Below are 21,450 nucleotides of genomic sequence, written 5' to 3' on the forward strand. Positions count from 1 at the left end.
GGCACTGGTGAATATTGGATTTTCTGTATCCCCACCACACACACACACAAACTTACACACTTTTGACCAATAGACAGCTGAATAACAGGACTTGCATTAATAAAATACCATGTGAAGGCTGCAGTGAGGAGGAGGAGGAGGAAGGGGGGGAATTGCTTCTGCATCCTCTTTTATTAGTAGAGTTGCTCTTGTAGCCGGTCCTGTTTCCAGGGGTTGAAAGGGAAGCTTGGGGGAAATCCAGTCACCTTCTACACATAGTTGATTTAATCCAAGCCAATATATGCAAAAGCAGTATGTGAATATGAAATAATACTGTTGTTTTCTTCAGTATTAAGTGGTATCAGGGTTGTCTCTACATAAACTTAATTATACTGGGGGAACAATCAACTTAATTATCTCTCCCATTCATTCTCTATAATAATATGTAATGCTCTGTCCACATAATAATATTTAATTCGCCTTGCAGAGAGCACACAAGTGCAAGGAAGGCCTATAGTAGCAGCATCAACAGAATGAAGCCACCTTCAGTTTTATTGTTGTTGTTGTTGTTCTATTTCACCACATGAGAAAGAACATGGCTTCTCCTAGTTGTTTGGCTCACCTTTGGGGTTCAGAAATTGCTATTCATGTGGTTTTCCTTGTCCTTTGTACTGATGCCCTTTCATCTTTGGTCCTTCTACTCTGTGCAGAATGTGGGAAAGCAGGAAAGGCACTCAGACAAGACTGGCATTGTGCTCAGATCTTATGAGCTAAAATTAAATGGGAGCTTCTTTCAAAGTTGTTCCAAACTTGCTGCCCTTTAACAAGTTAAATATCAGTGGGTGGGCAGAAGAGATTGTGTCCATGCTTGGCCCTTGTGACCCTTTCTTGCATGCCCAGGGAAATGTCGATTGACATTTTGGGGTCAGGAGGCACATTTCTTCTAGGCCAAATGGGCCAGGAATTTTTTTTTGGGGGGGGAGGGGTTGGAGAGGCATAATCTGAGCATGGAATTGGGGTCACTGTGGATGGGCATGTAATTGTGAATTTCCTGCATTCTGCAGGGGGCTGGACTAGATGACCTTGGAGGTAACTTCCAACTCTTTGATTCTAACTAATGGGCCAGTTCGGTCATCCCAATGAGTGTTTTGTGAAGACGGTAACTCCACATAACAGTCCTGCGACAGACCCCTGAACTTTTGCTTGGCCCTCTGAGAAAGAACATTCAAGCACCTGTTTCTCAGGCAAGCGCGATCCCATTAGATCTCAGAAGCTAAGCAGGGCCAACCCTGGATAGTGTTTGGCTGGGAGACCTCCAAGGATTTGGCTGGTAGTTCCTCCAAGGATCACAAGGGGTCATGACACCATGATAGGAAATGGCAAAAAAAAACTCTGTTCTCTTGCCTGGCTGCTAGACAGTCTCCTAGCTACACTATATGTGCTTGCGATGAATAAATAATTCCCTAAATTGCCAAACGCCAATTAGCAGTACCATCAGCACTCTCATCATGTAAAACATGAGTATAAAATTCCTTGTTACTAAATCGAACCCTGTTTTTGTGCTGATTTTTTACCTCTGCAGTGGCAGCGAGGACTGACAGTAAGGAAAATCCTCCAAGAAATCATAGAGAAGCACCCAAAATTTCATACTATTAGCCCCCTGAAAACTAAGCAAGTTGTACATTGGTGTCGTTCCCGAGGCTATACACCACCTGATCCAGAAACACTGAGGAGTGAAGATTCCATAGAGGATATACTGACACAAATAGACAGTGAACCAGGTAAGAGAAAGGGTGGAAGTTCTCTATGTGGGATGGGAGACAGCTTTCTCAGAGTTGCTGTGAAGGATGCCAGTAATAGCCTGGCTGTACAATGCTAAGCTAGAGCCTCTTGTGCCGCTGAGTGGTAAGGCAGCAGATATGCAGTCTGAAAGCTCTGCTCATGAGGCTGGGAGTTCAATCAGTGCTTGCACAGGGGATACCTTTTCCTTTACAATGCTAAGCAGGCCTCTACGTCTGCTTGGGACTATGATTTCAGGCTCCATGTAAAGGACTCCATTTCGGGCAATGAGGATAGTGGCTTGAGGGAAAGCAAAATGAATTCATGTTATCGGTAGAGATCATCCTTTAGTGTGGCATGGTTGCAGTTAGGGCTTTTTGCTGAGCAAGTGGACTGTGAACATCTCCTGATGGCATATATTGGTCACATGGTATAGATTTGTTAATAAGTCCTCTCTCTAACTCCTGTCTTGCCAATTACCTCTTGGGAAAGAATGCTCATCCTCTTATACCACTGGGGAAGAGCTATGTCGGAAGCTTGAAGAGCTGGAGCGTTTCCTCAAGCAGGAGCCAGAAAACGATGAAGAAGTAGACATTCTCAACATCACTGAGCCTGTGAAAATAAATATTAAGGAGGAGCAGGAAGAGAAGCAAGACGAGGCAAAATTCTACCTACCTTCCCAGCCTGCATCAGAGTTTGTGAGCGAGACAGCGCATCAGGTAGGGGAAAGACTTTAGAAGGAAAATTTCCTAATTGCCCTGAGCTGTTAGCAGTGTAGAGTCACTTTTTCTTGGCATGTGCAGCCAGCAAATTCAGAGCTGCATCACAAGCTGATGACTCTTTCCAGTGACATGTCTCTAGTCTCTTGCAATCAGGATACTGTAGTTCCCAGTAGAATCCATTTAGCCATCCTGACTTGTAGACCTGTCCTCAGTGAATTTACAAACCATTTAAATATTTACCACTTCTTCTGAGCAAGTATGTGGCTCAATAATCCAGGATAGCAGTATTTTATTCTTTTTCTCTTTTTGGTAGATTGGGATTTCCTTTCAACCTGTTGAGCTGCACAAGAACATTTATGCCTCGGTGATAGAAGATATGATTTTAAAGGTAAGCAATATTCTCTTTTATTTAGCAATGCAAAAATCTTTTATTCAGCAATGCAAAAGTATGATATCCAAAAACAAACTGTTAAGAGAAGTGCAGAAAACCTAAATTAAGCCAAGGGTTTTGTGGGGCTGTATGCTCAAATCCCTAACTATGTAGGATTAAGGCACCTTTTACTAAAGGTGTGTCCAGAAGTTGTACAGCATTCAGCTTGACAGATGAAATAAGTCTAAAATGTAATAATGTTGTTCTGTGATCAGTGAGCTTATGCCCAGTATTATGGGAATTAGGATACTTTGGGGGGGATAAAACATGACAGTATTATTAAAAATATTATTTGGTGTTTATATTCTGTCTTTGAAACTTGCTCTGTAATAGGCCACAGAACAATTGGCAAGTGATATATTAAGGGAAGCAATGGCTATTGGCTACCAAAGAGCTCCTCACAACAGGTAAACTTGATTTCTCATCACATGTACCATTCAGATCCTAATGACGTAGCCATGATATGTCTTCATATGATCATGTGGAATTCTGTAGTATTTTAGAGACTACAACAAAAATACTGTTTTTTAAAGTATGTAATGCTGTTGGACTCCAGGTGAGTCCTGAATTTTCACGAGTTGTGGTTCCATGTTGTCTGCTTACTTGTGCTAGGTGCCCAGAGAGACTTTGCAGTTGAATATCTCAAATTGTCCCACAACCAGTGCCACATAGCAAGCTGCTGTTCCCATGGAAGAAATAGCAGACTCTGAGGGACAGACTTCATAGCATACCATAGAGTTTAGGAGAAATAGAAGTCCTGGTGTGACATCTAAGCTGCCTCCCAAAATTCTGTACTCCTTTGACACCACTTCCAAATCCCCCAGATTTTCCCAAGCTGGACCTAGCAACCTTATGTTCATGGCAATATTTTTTCTACATAAATTTTGTTACCATTTGCTTACAGAATGCAAAACAGACGCTTAAGTTCTTTCATTCCTTTGGTTTATTTTTCTCTGCAGGACGCCAAGAGAGATCACTGTGATGAATATCCACCAAGCCATCTGTAACATTCCCTTTCTGGACTTCCTTACAAACAAGCATATGGGAATACTGAGTGAAGAACAGTGATCTGGGCTGAAAAGTGACACGAAGGCTAAAAGGAGGACCTTGTCACAATTTATTTGTCTAAATGCGGACTTTAGTTCTGAAGAGCTAGATTACCTTGCAGTAACAAGATACTTGAATACTACAGTGTTCTAATTTGGGGAGGGGATTTTTTTTAAGAAACAGAATAACAATTCTGATTAATCCATTAGATCATGGCCATTACTGGGTATGTGTTTCTAGTATGAAAATTATTCATTACATAGGGCCCCTATAAGAATAATCTAGAGATGCCTTTTGGAGGGCAACAGCCCCTTGCTTGGAGGTGAAAATCATAGTCAAAGACAATGATCGACTTCCCACGCAGGTACTCCCTTAGAAGTCATTGGTGGGACAAGTATACTTGAAAGCTGAGAACAATTATCCAGTTGTAGTGCAAAATGAATGAAGCAAACTCAGAACAGCTCTTCATTGATGGAAGCAAAAGTGCTAACCCGTCTCAGAGTTCAGGTTGGAATTATCTGCAAGATTATCCCAGCTGATTATCTGAAATCAGGTGGCCCCAGGAAGTGGTCACATGGCTTGACGCACTTGGTTGGGCAATAGATGTTGTCATTCATGCTGCAAGTGATCATAGTGTGCCCCTCTGTCCTGTGGACTGCCATTGGCTTGAGACCTTGTGCTTAGCCAGAAAATAAAAGCGCTTATTGTTGGAGAGCTGCCTGTTTTTTGCTGTGAGCAAACCTTACTCTGCTTGCTGACTGAAAATAAATATTCCTGATCATAGGAATGATTTAGCCCACATTAAAGTAGGCAGTTGGGACAAAATAAAATGGAGGGGAATCTGTTTCCTTCACGCCTTTGCTAGCTTCACATTTATGGCGGTTAGCATCTTTATGGATTATGAGCTTTAACACTCCAGATACTAAAAATGAATTTTGAAATACACAAAAGCAGTACTGTCCATATATGGCCTCTTCCAGTTCATGAAACTCATAGGCCCATTAATTGGCATTTAACTAACCCGCTTGTATCATTTTTACTGACGATCATTTGATTTTTTTTTTCTTGTAGGAAAGTTAATTTATCATATTCTGTTCAAAATTGATCATCTGTCTAATATTATAGACTGCTTTTTGAAAAGTGGCTCTTGACCCTTGTGGGAACAAAGGTGCTACTTCTCAGTGGACTTGAAAACATCTGTCCTGTCAAAATCTAGCATGCATCAGATTTAATTTTTCATTTAAGTTTTCTTTTTATTGGAAAATAGAAACATTGTCTAGCAATTACGATACGACTAATTTTTAGCAAAGGTTAAACTAAATTAATGCAGCTTTCACATACACAAATTGTTCTTGCTATAGCAGAGCAAGACTCTTCCAGTCAGTTGAAGACTACCTTAGACATGGTTGTCCAAACTGGTCCATTGCTTAACTCTTCTGCATTGCCTGTACTATAATGTATAATTGTGTAAAATACATTTTACAATAAATTTTCTTTGTTAAATTTTATGGGGTTGGGCTTTTTTTCTTGCTCTGAGACCGTACTGCTCTCTTGCAGTGGGGAGAGGATTGACAGGTCCCATTTTAATGCAGACCTCTTCCTTGCTACCTTGTGCCTCTGACCAGATGGATCACCTCTCATCACTCCCAGAGGCAGATAATGTTGCTTATTCTTCTACAGCAGCAACAAAATTCACTTTGTCACAGAGCTGTCAATGCCAGGAGGAAGGGGGGAGGGAACTACAGAACTACAGGGGGAGGGGACTACAGAAATGGATGAGAGTTCGCTTTAGACCAAAATTCAAACTGCGGCCCTCCAGATGTCCATGGACTACAATTCCCAGGAGCCCCTGCCAGCGAATGCCATGGACATCTGGAGGGCCACAGTTTGACTACCCCTGCTTTAGACCAAATTCACATGAGATAGCAGTTATGAAAAACAGACAGATTTAAGTGAACGTTTATCAGGTTTCACTAGCAATGGGGCATACATCACATCCCAGCTTTCCTGTGCTTTATATTGAGTGGGGGATTTTTGACCTTTGCTTCCTTCCCCCAAAAGGCAGATTTCTGCATAAATTTTATTTTTGAAGTACTGTTTTAGCTATCCTGTTAGTCTCCTGGGAAACCTTTGAGTTGAAAAGAAGGTATAAATTAAAATAAAAAAAACCTTGAACTTTAGTCTCATATAGACTTCAGTATTCATATTGTACTCCTTTCACCAAATTCATATAACTGTTAAGCAACAGGGATCTCTGAGTATTGTACAGAAATCTTATCAGGACACCCCATATAGTGCCTTCTCTCCCCTGGATGCCTATTGAAAGCCCCTCCAGCTACGAAACAGAAGCAAAGAGGAATCTGACATCTGTTGTGAAGAGGAAGAGATCTCAGACACACATGGAGATATCTGAGGGCAAGGAAAGTCTGGTGACTTTCAGCTCAGCTCCCCTCCAAGCCCAGCATATTTTATTGGCGTCATTCGCACATAACATGTATCCATGTATCACTTTTGGCCTTCAGGCCTGTACTCCAGCACAGAATCTTCTTGCATGTAAGCGTTTATCTATTGTCCTTTGTACTCTACTTGCATTGCGATAACAGCAATCCAGTTAGCAATACACACACACACACACACACACTAGACCTGCACCACAACATCCATAACCGAAGCACCGAATATCATGCTGAAGTCAGAATATCTGCAAAGTATCCTGTCAACTATTGCTGGCATAGCTCTTAAATGTTTCCACTCTCTAGTTCCACCAGAGGCCCTTGGGCCTCCCCAGTATTTGTTTCTTGTGTTACCCCTGCAGACAGCTGTACAACAGTTGTCAATAAATCAGGTAGCCTTAAAAATAAAATGATGCTCCACTTTGTGTTGACCAGTAGCTTCTCTAAAATACCTTATGAATAAGTTGATAGTAGAAAGAGGTCAGTTTTTAAATTGATGTAAGATAGCGAGGCTTGAAGGACATGTTGCTATAGCAACCAACTTCCAGCAAAAAAAAAGCTTTTTAAAAAACACTCTTGAGTTGAGAGAGGAATTGTAGACGTGATTCACACATTGAAAACAATGAGAACAAGGGCACTGCGAGCTCGACACAGTTTATGTACACACTGAGCAGCTGTGATTATGGGATCTACTCGACAGAACTGCCAACTCCACGTTGGAAGATTCTTGAAGATCCAGGGGCTCCAATCTCTGGGAACTCTCCAGGCCTCACCTGCAGGCTGGCAACTCTATTACAAGGACACAACCAAACCTAGTTGTGCAGTTATTACATAATAACCTGCATGTGGAGGTGGGATCCATACTCTACTACTATACTAAAGTGCTTCTCAGGTATGAAATGGCCTTTTAAAAATTGAAGGGTTTTTTAACCTCATAACCATTTAGTTTCTTCTGCTTTACTATGGCAAGAAGCACCACTGTGCCTGCATAATATGACTCCTGTGTAATCCTACTTTTGTATAAAGTTGATGAAGCCGTTCTTGGAGACCTTTCCAAGGTCACTTATCTTGATTTTTAAAATACCTAAGCATTCTGTCATAGGAAGTGAGCATATCTGCACGTGTGCCTCAGAAGAACAGATGTCCAGTTCACATTGGGTACACGCAGTGGGCATCTGCTAACAGATACCTGTTCAAGGATGTCATCAGTGTGGCACCACTAAGCACACTTAAAATGCACAGTGTCCACAAATAGGAGGATAAAGACTTGGCAAACAATCCTTATTTATTACATTTGTATACCGCCCTCCCCTGAGGCTCCCCTTAAATAGCTTGGCTGAGATCTGATAGAACACAAAACTAGGACAAGACACAGCAGGTGTTTTAAACACAGGAGGCTAAGCAGACCTCAGAGCTGACCATGACAAGCTTTGTTATAAACAGAACTATGTCTGCAAAATGTGAAGGCCAAGTCTTTCCTTCTAGTCCAGTGGTTTCTCCCTATAGTCTTACTGGACCACAGGCTTCTGGCTGTTACTTCTGTTACTATTTAAAGTGGACCCTGCTTCCACCTGGGGCCATGCTTCAGACCAGACATATAAACCATGTGAAGACTACTGCCCTGGTCTAGTGCGAGACATTATGAGAAATGGGATTCCCATGTAGAATGGCCTTCACAAGAACATACAACACTGTTCAGTGTAACGGGACCAGTGGAAAGTACGAGCCGATTCCAGCCAAGTTCAGAACCAGACGTCCCAGTCCCAAGCTGATTACAATTTAAGGGAAGGGGAGAGAAGAACTCTAACAACACACCAATGGATGTGCAGCTTTCAATTAATCAATTAACTGATTTGTAGCCTACCTTTTTCACTGAGACCTCTTGACTAAACTATAGCTTTTCTACATCAGGGCACATCTTTCCTATATACACTTGTAACACTCCGAACATTTCCATTAGAATAAAAACCGAGAAAAGAACCTGTAGCCAAAATACTATTTATTAAATTATTTTTACTCCATAAAATACAAACTTTATGTTTAATTGTGTTGCTTTCATCTTTTCTTAAAATAAATATATCAAATTAACAACTTAAACCAAATAGGCAGAATGGACAGTAATTTGTTAGAGACTGCAATTAACTGAACTAGTCAAAAACTGTTTAAAGAAATCAGAAAAAGATCAATCAAGCAGTACTAACAGATTTGTTTACTCAGAAACATTCAACATGCAAATGAGAATATTTTAATTTAAGTTCCTGAAAATAATCAAGATTCTTCCCCCACTCCTCAGGAAAATGTTCCCACTATGAAACTTAAAAGAAACCATGTAGTCATTCATGCAGTTACAAAAAATATGCTGGCTGGTCTCTAAAGAACAATGTCCTAGGGAAGTTTGTACATGTGTCACTCCAAAAGCATATCCACCTCCATTCTCATGCTGTCTGGGAAACTGCTTCTGAAATTAGAACATTCGCAAAGTAGTTTGTGAAATGGCATGTGGGTCTGGTGTTCAATGGGAAAACAAGCAAACAACTTCATAATAAATCTAGTTGAGCATGCCTGAGCCCCTGGGCATATCTAAAGTAGTTCTTGGAATCCTGGCTGATGGACTCAATCAAGTTTGGCATATCTAAACCCACTGAAAACAATACAATGTATGCATGCAGCTATACTGATCAATCAATGGGATTTGGGTATGCCACTATATTTCTCTGAATCACATTGAACCATGATGAATTTGTTTAATGTGCATCTCACCACTTAAGAAAGAGGTAAAGAATGATGGTCCATTGGCAGCAATATTTCATTCATTCTAATGGGCCAATGTCAGATTTGAGAACTCTAGCCCGGAACTCTCTGGGACTCCAGGGCCAGTTTATCCATGTATCACATGCAAAAAGCCCCACACTTCCATGGATCAGGGCCATAGCCTCTTTCCTCCCCCCTTTAAGGACACTCAGAGTGACACCCCTTTCCACTGGGCCCCTCTGCCCCGAGTCTAGCGGCTCCTGCTACAATTGTACTCTGCTAGGGCCCTGGAAATCCTTAACCTGGCTCTGGTGCTACAGGCCATGCAAATCCTTAAACCACTCCCGCTAAGAGCTCTAGTCACCTATGGAGCCATCCTGGTTCTGAAGTCCAGTGAAATTCATCTATGAGTAGAAGATTCATATACACATCAGAGAGTCCATAGGGACATGCTAGGGTCCCTGAGATCAGGGCAACATGAATGAAAACAAATGATACTTTATAAATCTTCCAGATAAAAACATACAAACAATCTACGAGGAACTGAGTTATCACTAAGAAATAGTTTCTCAAAAGAGATGCTAGACAAGGGTTAACTGGTTGACACTATACAAAAATCATTGATAGAATAACATAACTTTAAAATTATTCCAGTGTGTAATATTCAGTTCTCTAGTACTGGCATTACTGATGTACAAGCAATAATTGCAAGATTTTCAAGGCAATAAATTTCCTACCTTATATATTGAAAGAGTTAATAAAATAGTAGGTGTACTCTTTTTAATGGAAAAAAATCCATCATCTTTATATACATTATTTACATTCACATTAAATTGCACTGTGACAACTTAAGTTGGTCATTGCTTTAGAATGGTCCATTTCAATTATCTAAATTAAACCAATTAGTGCTACCATGTCCCAATAAATGTTGGTACCATGACAGGAATGTTGCAGTTTCTTTTCTGTTGCTGCTGTTGTGTTGTGTTGTTTTCAAAATTTAATGACCCTTCCCACACAAACACAAGTACACTGCATTAAAAGCTAACTTGAGGCTTCAGAATAATAGTCCCAAGGCTTTAGAATGCAATTTTTGAAAAAGTACATAAATGCTCCTCTTGCCAGTGAAATTAAATTTCTTTTTGTAAGCTTTTCAATGATATATCAAGCCTTATAGAGTCAGATGTTACCCATTTAAGCTAGGAAAGATTTATTGCTGCTGCAGTCTAATGACTGGATCCTGCTTTTAGTTGTATTTGGATTATTTATAATCCTTACTTTTTTGGGATGCTTTAATTTAAGACTCTGTGGGGCTGTGTTACAAAATAAATGGCCACCTGCACTTCTAAACTTTCCACTTTATTTAATTTACATCCCGCCTTTCTCCCCAATGGGGACCCAAAGCTGCTTATATTTTATCCTCACAACCTTATTAGGCTGAGAGCCTGTTAATGGCCCAAGGTGACCCAGCTAGATTCCATAGCACAAGTGGGGATTTGAATCCAGATCTTACAGATACTAGTCCAACACTCTTAATCACTACACCATACCAGCTCTCTCCTAATTTAATTATCCTTTAGTTTATTGAAACATTATAATTCATTCTGGATAAAGCCTAGAATACAATTAGTCCCTTCCTGTTGCAGAAATGTTTCAACAGTGCCAGCATATTTATTTACCGGGCGGCATGTGTGTAAGATAACCAGGAGATCCTAAGGCTGCCTGGCTGCCAGGCAAGAGACATTTAAAGGTGATTTGCTATTGCCTACCCCCATGCCTAGATCCTGGTATTCCTTGGACGTCACCCTTCCCTGCTTACTTTCTAAGATCTGATGGGCTTGGGCTTGCCCAGATAGGGTACAGCACCAGCGGGAGCAGGAAGATAATTGTTTAAATAAAGGGAATTTTTAACTAGCTTCAGAATATGAAAGATTTGGTTTCAGTCAACTCCATAGGTCAGAGGTAGTCACACTGCAGTCCTCCAGATGTCCATGGACTACAATTCCCATGAGCCCCTGCCAGCAAGTGCTGGCAGGGGCTCATGGGAATTGTAGTCCGTGGACATCTGGAGGACTGCAGTTTGACTACCCCTGCCATAGGTAATGATACAGAGCACTTTGCTTCTACTTTTTCCAAATGTCCTCAAAATCCATTCAGAGCAAACAATGCTCTGGGACAAACTGGTAAATAGCCATACTAGTGACCTTGAGATACCATAGTTCCTGCAACAACAGGAGAGAATTTCTGAGATAGATTCCCAGATGTAAAAGTTCAAAAGTTCAGAGTCTCTCTTCCTGATCTATGAGGGTTTGGTTTTGCTACGAACCTTCACCTGCCACCCGTATATTTTGGCAGATGTACGTTGCCTCAAATGTTGCTGTTGCTACCCAAATTCAGTGCCTTAAGCATAATGCCAGCCTAATCAGTAATGAGCCTACTTCTATGAAAATAGGTCATTCTCCACAGTATATTATGCTGTCTCCAACTCAAGCGTTTTCATGATTTACATGTTCATAACAGATGCATACATTGTGATAATTACTGTAGCTGTTCAGTATCTTATCTCAACCCCACTCATGAAAGTTGCATAGCTGTACATTTTTACAATTTTAACATTCAAGCTGCCTGGACAGGAAATATGTTTGATCCAGATTCATACATTGAGGATACGAGATGGAGCATGGAAAACTGCAGAAGGGTTGGGAGAGAACTTAGCCTCCACTTCAGGTATCTAGAGCAGAAAAAGGAGAACCACAGATTAGCATCATTTTTATGTACAAAAATGTTGTGGACTCCAGTTACCCTTCAAGTTAAGACCACAAAGGGAACCCTGGTACTGTGATATATTCCAAGGGTCTCTTGTCATGGAGAAATTACTCAAATTTGTAGCTGGAGTTATAGCCAATGTTTATATTTAGTTGTAGAAAGAGCTTATCTACTTGTTATAGTAGTACAATATCCATGTTCTTCAGGAATATAGTTCATGTCTACTATTTGTGTAAAAAGGCTTTATTTTGTTTCGAGTTTAGGTTAAGTTGAGAAACGAAGTCTTGTCCAAGATCATCTAGTAAGCTTCATGGCCAAGGGACAACTGAACTTGGATTTCCCCACACACAAACACAACAGCAACATGGTTCAGAAGGAATATGCTACGTCAAAATGAGGTGTCTTTGAAGAAAATCCTAATCTGTGTATGGCTGCTACTGAAAATCTCTTATCCAGGTGTCAGGACTCTTCTTTCCCTGTGTACTTGTCCAAGTATATGCAGAGATGTGCCAGCATCAGTAATCTCCATGGATATGCAGAATTAATGGATCACTATGTTGGAGACATTAGCCCCCCCCCCCCCCCGGAGGTAGACTGTTATAATGGACTAGTTCTTTTTAACATCAACCAATGACAGATCAATGAACTAGTCCTGACCTTTTGGGGGCAACATAAAAGTGGTGAAAATGGGAGAGGTAAACATTTTTTCATAGGGTAAAATTAGAAGTCATGATTCTCCAAACCCCAGGAGGCCTATCCGCAAATCTATCATATCTCAAATCTTGACATATGGTGACACAGTTGTTTGTAAGCAGAGACACAAATTATTTTGCTATTAAATTCAATGTATGTAAGAGCTCCAATGCTGCCTTTAAAAAATAAACCCTCCCGATTCCTTATATATTCTTATATAAGAGCCAGTATGGTGTAGTGTCTAAGAGGGGTGGGCTCTAATATGAAGCACCGTGTTTGATTCCCTCACTACTCCACATGCAGCCAGCTCTCTCAGCTCCACCTACCTCACAGGGTGTCTGTTGTGGGGAGAGGAAGGGAAAGGTGCTTGTAAGCCACTTCAGGCAGTAAAAAGCAGGGTATAAAAAACCAGCTCTTCATCTCTTCATTATATCTGCACTATTTAAATGGTTGCTTAAAGATGACAACATATTGTTTCTGAAATTCATCTACCAGATTAAGCTGATGTAAAAATAAATCCAAATGGACCCACTATGAAATCCCTTGAGCCAATTATGTCCCAATCTGCACTGAATTGTGCATACAAAGACAGCACAGTTCTAAAAGAGTCACACATCCATCTAAACCCACTTAAATCAATGGGTTTACAAGGGCTTAACTTTGTTTAGGATTTTACTGAGAATCTGGTGGTCTCTGTCCACATGGATGCATTGCAGTTTCTCCAAAGGAGCCATTTAGTGTATGCAAGTGCAGGCAGAGAAGTCTATGGGACCAGATGTCAGCTAGGCCCAACCGTAGGCCAGGCAGGACAGCTCTGCCTTGCAAGCCCTGCAGAACTATCATAGGTCCTACAGGGCTCTGGTCTCAGTTGGCAGAACATTCCACCAGGCCGCAGCCAGGGTCAAAAAATCCATGGCTTTGGTTGAGGTCAGTTTGATCTATTTAGGGCCAGGGATCTTAAGCAGATGTTGGTCACTAGACCTTAGTGCCCTTTGGGGGGGGTGTAGTGAAAGAAGCAGCTCTGAAGACCAACAATCCCAGTCCATTAAGAGTCTTAAAGGTAAAAACCAGAACCATGAATCTGATTCAGTCTCCAATCTGTAGCCAGTACAGCTGAGCAAGCACAGGTTGTATAGGGGCCCTTCGTGAAGTCCCCATAAGGACCCATGCTACTGCATCTCAGGCCAGCTGGACTTTCCAAGTCAGCTTCAAGGACAGTCCCATGTAGAGTGAGTAAACTAGTATGGAGATGAACGCGGTATGGATCACTGTGGCTAGGTTGAGTGTCAACAGTTTGGGTGCTAATTGCTGGGCCTGGAGGAGATGCTAAAAAGCCTGGAAGGTCACATTTGTGACCGAGGCCTCCATCAACAGGGAGGCATCCAGTGTCACACCCAAGATCCTGACAGTCACCAAAGATGTTTAATCAGATTTCGTCAAGAGCTGGGTGTCGTAGCGGTCCATCCAGAGGACCTCCGTCTCAGCTGGATTTAACTTCAGCTAACTCCTCTTCAGCCAGTCCAATACAGCCTCCAAACATCTGGCCAAGGACTCAGGAGGGGTGGACCGGTAGCCGCCCATCAACAAATATAGCTGGGTGTCATCAGCATACTCATTAATTTATTTCCTCATCTAGCATGTGCACAGGATAGTCAAGAGAGGTCAGATTTCAATTTCTGCAAGGGTCTAGCAGTCTTCTCCTTGATATGACTTATTTTAAAAGATTTATAATGGGCAACAGCTTATCCTAATTAATTTACTTTGTGGCTGGCTTTTACTTCCAGATGTCAATCAGTGCCTTAAAAGGTACTTGAAGGTTATTAAGGAAAGATTAGTCTCGAATGTAGTCAACATATCTGTGATTTTGAAGATACAGCACTCTCTGTTATGCTGCTGTTTTTACTCAAGACATTCAAATCAGATGGTTGTTTTCTGCTCTAGACAAAATTAGTTCTTGTCAGAATTACAGTATCTTTTAAATAACAAGAGGAGAATTACGAGATATGTAGCCCCATTTGCCCTTCCAGTAAGGAGAATTAGAGGCAAGTTTATTAAACCCTGAGGGCAAGGAGCTAGGGGATTAACTTGATTCTTATGGCTTATTTTTTTTAATTTTGGTTATGATCCTGATGGGAATTTTGTACAGATAACCCACAATGTGATTGTGTATTGATTTATTTTTTAAATGTCATCTTTGGCCAGGTGTGTAGTCAAAACTCAAACTGTAATAAAATCAGTTGATCCTTAAGGTGCCAGATTGTGCCCCCAATTCAGCTCTAGTTGCATGTAACAATTAGAGCTTCTATATGGATATTTGCATCCCCATCTGTATTTGAACACACACACAAACTGACAGACAGCTCAGTTGGGCCTAAATAAATATAACACAGATGGGAGAGTACAACTGAATGTGTATCTATTTGCCATCACATGAATTAAATACATTTCTGTGGAAGCCAGATCTTTGTCCAGGAGAGGCCAGGAATCCTAATCTTGTCAGTTCATTCATCCTACCAGTCCTCTGGAGCTAGATGAGACAGCAAAGAAAAGGGAACAAGACTACACTGCATGGAAAATATCCCCTACAAGAAGGATCTCAGCAGAAGAACCCACAGGCTTCTGAGATATGTCTATGTGTACAACAAAGGGCTCTTCTGTGATGAAGTACCCAGAGTGATGTACTACAACAGCCAAGGGGTTTCTTGCTGAGGAACATTGATCTTCTGGGAGGTGGGGTTAAGAACTGTGTTGAGCTTATTTAAGAGAAATTGCATGTTGTTTGGACAGTATATTGTATACTGATTGATCTCTGGTTGATTCAGTGTGTTTAATTGTTGCACTTCTATATTTGAATTGTTATGGGGATTATTCTGAGATGTATTTTATGGGGTTTGCTATGGGGATTTTTCTGTATAATATTGTCCTTTTAGATTTAAAAGGTGAGCTAAAATACCTACAAAAATAAATACACAATCCATCTTGCAGAATCAGGGTGTGTGCCTTTCAAAAGTCCAACAATGCAGTAATTCTTGGAGTTTCAGGAATAATTCAATGTGCACTGCTGTTTTCATGAGTTGCATCCTACTTACATTATTAAACTCCAAAGTTTCAAAGGTTTTGCAAAGTACATTTACCTTAAAGTCTGCCTTGTAGCTAGTTTCTTTCACAAAGTGATCCTCTGGGATAATAAACGCTTGTTTCATCTTTGAGGCCCTGGCTCGTTTTGCTCCAGTCCATGGGCGATACTCTTGCCTAAAATGAGTTTGCAATTCAAATAAATGAACAAATATGCACAGCAACACATTGAGGGGCAATTGTATGCTTACAACACTGGCCACAGTAATGGCAAAAATATATTAAATACATTCTATCTGCTTCTCTGCCACCCAAAAGATTAAGTTAAGTATAGCAGATGACAAAAGTAGCTTTTGCAATGCAAAAATGGCATACCATCTCAGATATATAGAGTTAGATTGAACCAGCTTTTTGTCTGATGAAAAAGGAAAGAGGGACTCCTTTGACTGCCAAAAAGGACTGGTGATCATAGGAACTGTATAGACAAAAACCAAGTGGGATTGTGCTGTAGTGAACAGAGGAAATTGGTAAAATTGCATTTAAAAGATGACTGGATCCTACTCTTAGAACAAAGACTAAAATCACAACATATGGCTACTTCCTGAGCACTGGAACACCACTAAACACTTCCCTTGTTGTCTAGCAAATGACCTTCAGCTTACACATTTTTCTCCTGTCCTTGGTACCAGCTGGAGATGAGACCACTGCTCCGACAGTAAAGTCCTTTGTGTTTATGTGCCCCGCACCTCTCTACTTCTCTTGGATGAGATACAAAACCATACAGAACAGCTGCCCTGCCCTGGAACAAACTGAGTCAAGATTAAAAACAAATTAAAATGAGATTTTCTTTTTAAGAGCCAGATTTCCACAGGGAAGAGTAATCTAGGATATTGTCATGGAAGGAAGAGGGCACCAAATGGGCCACTCTGCACTTTTTTAAATATAAAAAGGCAAGGTCAAGTCAGGACACTTTTGAAATCCTGAGCTCAAAATCTCAGCTGAAGGAGAGAGATTGCCAGATGCCTTAATTGTTGTTAGGGGGGAGGGCCTTGCAAAGGACCCAAAGAACTTCAAAAGGAGACTATGCCCACCCATAGTAACCTGGAGTTATATACAGCTTTGATGACAATGTATTAGGATCCCCCTCAAAGGGGGTGGGGGATTAATTTATCTTGAGAAAAACAGCAAGGAAAAAATGTTCTGCTATTTCCTTTCTATATATAGTATAATATACTAAGTGCATTCATGATCTGTGCTCTTTTTACTGGGTCTAGCAAAACGGATAAGTAATCTTTGGGAATTAGTTTCCTGGAACATTCCCTTTTAATAAATGGTGGGTTTTTCAAAAGTCAACAGCTGTGACATTTATTTTTTGTCCCTCTATTTGGGAGGAAATCAGTGGTGGCAGAGGGAACAAATAAGGAAACCTTCTGACCCTACTAGGAAGACACAAAGGGCAATGCCTTGTATGGTGTTCAGAAGTAGGCGACAGGATGCCTTTACCTGGCTTACTTCACAAAATATTTTTATGTCACAGGAAGCATCTTCTGTCTGGGGAAATCCCCCCCCACACACCAACCATAAAAGGGAAAGCCAAACACAGGCATACAAGTTCAAGGATGCTGCATTCCTCCCCAGCTTTCTCGCACTTGCATGTGGCAAACCAGGCAAACTGTATACTTCTTTACTAGTGGAAGTCCTTTTTGTATAGGATAAGCCTGATGTGTGAGATGATCTTCGGCAATAAGGGGGCAACAAATGCACCCTGCACATGTTCAGAGGCCCCATAATGGTCTAACCACTGCTCCCAACGGCCCTGCTGGGGCCCAGTTCAGCTACACCTGTCTGCGCAGAAGAGGCAGCCTACCTGTAGGAGGTGGTCCTGCGGAGGCCGGGCGGCGAGGCAGCGGACCAGAGCTGCTTGAAGGCGCCGTGCTTCCTGCCTGCCTCCCGCTCCGTGGCCGGCACGACGTACACGCGCTGCCGGGAGCCGCCGTGCGCCACGGCGGGGGCGGGGGCTGCGGCGGACGGCGCTCCCCGGAGCTCCCCCCTGCGGCCCTCCCCGAGCCACGGCAGGGCGTCCCGCTTTTGCACCGGCCACGCGCGGAAGTCCTGCTGGTACTGGGTCTCTGCCGCGAAGGACTCCTTCCGCCGCCCGCCGCCCCGGCCCTTCCTCGACGGCCTCTTGCCGCCCGCCAGGCTGTCGTGCAGCGAGGGGGCGGACGCCGACACGGGCAGGGCAGAGGCCGGCCGGGGGCGCCCGGGGGGAAGGGGGCGGCCACGGCCGCCACCTGTTGGGATCCCTGGCTGCGGCGCCGCGCCCGCGCCCTCCGCCGCCGCCTCTTCTATGTCGGAGTAGTTGTGGATGGTGAGCGGCACGGCCAGGTCCGACTTGTCCAGCTGGTTCCAGAAGCGCGCCAGGCAGCAGACGCGAGTGATGCAGGGCCAGGCCATGGCGGCGGCAACATGCAAGGAGGGAGGGGGCCGGCAGAAGCGGGGAGCCTTCTCCCACGGGGGAAGGGGGGGAAGAGTCTGCAGCGAGAGGAAGGTGCTTCTGCGCGCCCCTTGGCTTGTGGATAGCAGCACCTCCTCCCACCCGTTCCCTTGGTCAATATCAGCCCCTCGTTGTGGTTGTCAGACACGTGACGCCCCTTGTGCACCATCACCCCCCCCCCCCCAGACACAGATGGAGCTTAATGCAGCAGCTGCTGCCAGGGATGCAAAAATAAAGGAGGGGGGGAGAGAGAGCACAGGCATAGCATCAGTAGTCACCGAGCTTTCTGCCATCCTCTCCTACTTTTCCCACATGCTGTCTAGGAAATCTCTTGGATTGCTGCTCCTTTGATCACATCAGACCAGCTCAACACAGAGAGCTATACACTTTCAAACAGATTGGAGCAAGCTTATTTTTGAGTACTGTCTGATTGAATTGCTCTTATTATTTTATAATCCATCTTGATTCTCAGTGAGAAAGATATCTTATACATTGTAATCAGTGATAGAGGAAGCAATAAAGAGGTGCCTTCTCCTGCTGTAGCAGATCTGGACTTAACATGCACAGGCTAGAGGAATTACCAGTGCACCTCCGTCAAAGGACTGAGCATTCCTTTTCATTCTCATTAGTTTTCTATATTCAAGTACAATACTTTACAGGAAATGTATGCAAGCAGGACTGTAAAAACACAATCAACAAAAAAAGTATAGGTACCTGCTCCTTAGTAGTTTGTGTACAAGAACTCACACAGTTTATTCTTTACCATACATTTTTAGTATTAACATAAGAACATTTCTGATATCACCACAAGATAGCCATTGAAGTGAGATTACCTTTGCAGTTTAATGTCTTAACAGATGGCTAAAGGCTGTGATGCAACAGTATTATTTTTAACAGTGAGCTGTAGTGATTATTAAATAATTAAAATTCCCTATTGCATAATACACAAGACTGAGGTAACAATCCTTAATAAGATTACTTCCAATCAAGTTATCTTTTAAAACTGCGTAATGTCATTAATAAAATAGATTTGTAATTTCCTGGTCAAATATCCATTTGATATTACCAAAAAATATGTAACACTCATGATACATAAAAAGCAGACAGAGTTAGGATTTTCCTTCTATGTGTTCTGCTGCATCCAGTCTGCAAAGATCTGCCCCATTCCCTATCATATGGGCAAAAGCATAAGATGAAGTTTCCTTCTGAACTGTTAAGGCTTTAAAGAAGGGCTCACATTTTCCAAAGTAGCAGTGATTTTTGTATCTTGATGACTTTGTTTGGCAATTTTAGTGTGCCAGCTCTGAAAACAAGAGTCAGTATCACTCAATTAAATAAAGTTATAATTTGTTCTACACTTTTAAAATCTGATTTCAATTTTTTTTAACTCGCTGAAAGCAGCTGACAATATGCATACCATCTATTTCAAAATAATTAGAAGGGATCAGGTACAAATTGTGCTGTTTTCTAGCAGCAAAAAGCTGGGTGTTAAAAAGAACAAAGCTCCTGTCTATCAGTTATACTCATGGCTTACTTTGTAAGCAGTAAGAGAGTGGGAAAACTCTTTAGAAAAATCAGTTATATAGCAGCAGTTCCCTTCTCCTAAATGAGTTTGCATAACTGACTCCCGGACAGCTTTCACAAATCAGTTAATCCAAGAAATTATGACACAAAAAGGGAAAGTGAAATTAGGTATAAAGTTCATAGAAGATGGAAGGCATTACTCTTGCTAGAAGAGCAAAACATTAACTGTAAGGATATTTTTTATTTTATAATTTAATTTATATCCCACCAGTCCAATTGACCAGCTCGTGGATAATCAAAACTATGCAATTTACAGGTTATTCAATCTCAAACTATGATAAATCATTCTCTCTTGTAGCAATCTGACTTAAGCAAATGGCCTCTTAGCCATCCAGGATGAGTTCTTTATGAAAGTATTACCTATATGGGAGGAAACAAACTTCCAAGTTTTAATGTTCAGAAATGAGTCTAACCTATTGTTTCTGTTATCATTTATCCAAAGCAACACCACTAAATATACCAGAGCATCTCTTTAAGCTGAACATGCCTGTCAGTTAACACAAGTTCTCAATTTACACAATTGTATCTATTTGATCTATTATGTAAGTGGTAAATACTGGTTCTCTATTTGACACTATAGTACTTAGGAACTTTACAGAAAACATGCTGCTCTATTCTAGCATCCATATTTGAAGGAAATTCTGTAAAACTAGAATAAAATTAAAATCCCCTCGTGCTTCTTTTTTCTCTTTCCACTTCTTATTGAATCCTGCCAAATCAAGTTACAAATGATATATTTCAGGCTTCAGTCAAAATCCTGATTATTACAGGCTTTGATCTGAAGAAGAAGCAAGAAGACTCAGAAATCTGTGTTTGTTGAAATGAGGGATTTCAAAAGCCATTTGTGTCTCTGCTGTTCAAAGAAAATAAAACATCCTACTGAGGATGCTCAGGAATGCTTAAAGTAGACCCCATTCAATATTTTGGACACTGGATGTGGTGCATGCACGCACGTCAGCAGAGCACCGCTTTTCTATGTGCTCTATAGAATTCTAATGCCTGATGTGTAATCTCATGATATGAATTACAAACATCTCCCCCACAACCTTTACAAAAAAACACCTAAAAGCAGCCTCTTAAGCAGAGGACTGAAAGATTTCTTCACCCTTTCCTCTGAACTTTCCACCCAAGGCTGCTTGGTTTGTTTTTTTAGAAAGATACCCATTTCTGTAAATTAAGTTCAGTTTGGAGTTAAAGCTGTATGCCCTCATAACATACACTGTAATTCAGGCTGCTGCCCAACACCCATATTATGGATTCTCTCAGCCCACATTTAGATCTTTATAAATGTGTAGGTATTATTTTATAGTACAGAAACCACTACTCAAGTCAAACACACATGCAGAAGAGTAAGATGAGGACAATAAATAGGAACCAGAATTCTTTCATTAAAAAGGTGTGTCTAGAAAAATTCTTCTTAGAATTCAATATACACATTTGCAGTCATGCCAGATTTTGCTGTTACAGTTACTCTGCAGTATGCTTATTTTTTATAACTGTAAATAATAAATCAAAATAAACGTAACATTAAACCAATGTTCTGACTTAGCAGTGATATCAGGGCTCTCTCAACCTCACCTACCTCACAGGGTGTCTGTTGTGGGGAGAGTAAAAGGAAGGCAAATGTAAGCTGCTTTGAGACTCCTTCGGTTAGAGAAAAGCGGCATATAAGAACCAACT

The 21,450-nt window shown here is 41.5% G+C and overlaps 2 protein-coding genes across 4 annotated transcripts in view; one reads left to right on the forward strand and one right to left on the reverse strand.

The window, feature by feature from the left end:
• The window catches only part of YEATS2 (YEATS domain containing 2), a 36,185-nt gene extending 30,725 nt beyond the window's left edge, over positions 1-5,460 (forward strand). For all 3 annotated transcript variants that reach the window (XM_077349359.1, XM_077349361.1, XM_077349360.1), the window contains exons 28-32: positions 1,562-1,760; positions 2,251-2,477; positions 2,794-2,868; positions 3,244-3,317; positions 3,870-5,460. In XM_077349359.1, coding sequence (XP_077205474.1) covers positions 1,562-1,760; positions 2,251-2,477; positions 2,794-2,868; positions 3,244-3,317; positions 3,870-3,978 — 684 coding nt within the window. In that variant the 3' untranslated portion in view covers positions 3,979-5,460. The remainder of the gene's footprint in view (positions 1-1,561; positions 1,761-2,250; positions 2,478-2,793; positions 2,869-3,243; positions 3,318-3,869) is intronic.
• A 5,789-nt stretch (positions 5,461-11,249) lies between these two features.
• Positions 11,250-21,342, reverse strand: MAP6D1 (MAP6 domain containing 1). The gene is made up of 3 exons (XM_077349368.1): positions 17,560-21,342; positions 15,752-15,869; positions 11,250-11,889 (listed from the first exon to the last, which is right to left on the reverse strand). The coding sequence occupies exons 1-3, from the start codon at positions 18,144-18,146 to the stop codon at positions 11,812-11,814; spliced, it is 783 nt and encodes a 260-aa protein (XP_077205483.1). The 5' UTR covers positions 18,147-21,342; the 3' UTR covers positions 11,250-11,811.
• Between the last annotated feature and the right edge of the window lie 108 nt (positions 21,343-21,450).

This window comes from Paroedura picta, chromosome 8, assembly GCF_049243985.1.
Source record: "Paroedura picta isolate Pp20150507F chromosome 8, Ppicta_v3.0, whole genome shotgun sequence".
NCBI lineage: Eukaryota > Metazoa > Chordata > Lepidosauria > Squamata > Gekkonidae > Paroedura > Paroedura picta.

Excerpts from the sequence above, each read along its gene's own strand:
- MAP6D1 (XM_077349368.1), bottom strand. The coding sequence starts at position 18,146 with ATGGCCTGGCCCTGCATCACTCGCGTCTGCTGCCTGGCGCGCTTCTGG. Across the intron at positions 15,870-17,559 it reads CGCAGGACCACCTCCTACAG|GCAAGAGTATCGCCCATGGA; the intron begins GTAGGCTGCCTC and ends AACTCATTTTAG. Across the intron at positions 11,890-15,751 it reads GCTACAAGGCAGACTTTAAG|ATACCTGAAGTGGAGGCTAA; the intron begins GTAAATGTACTT and ends TTTCTGCTCTAG.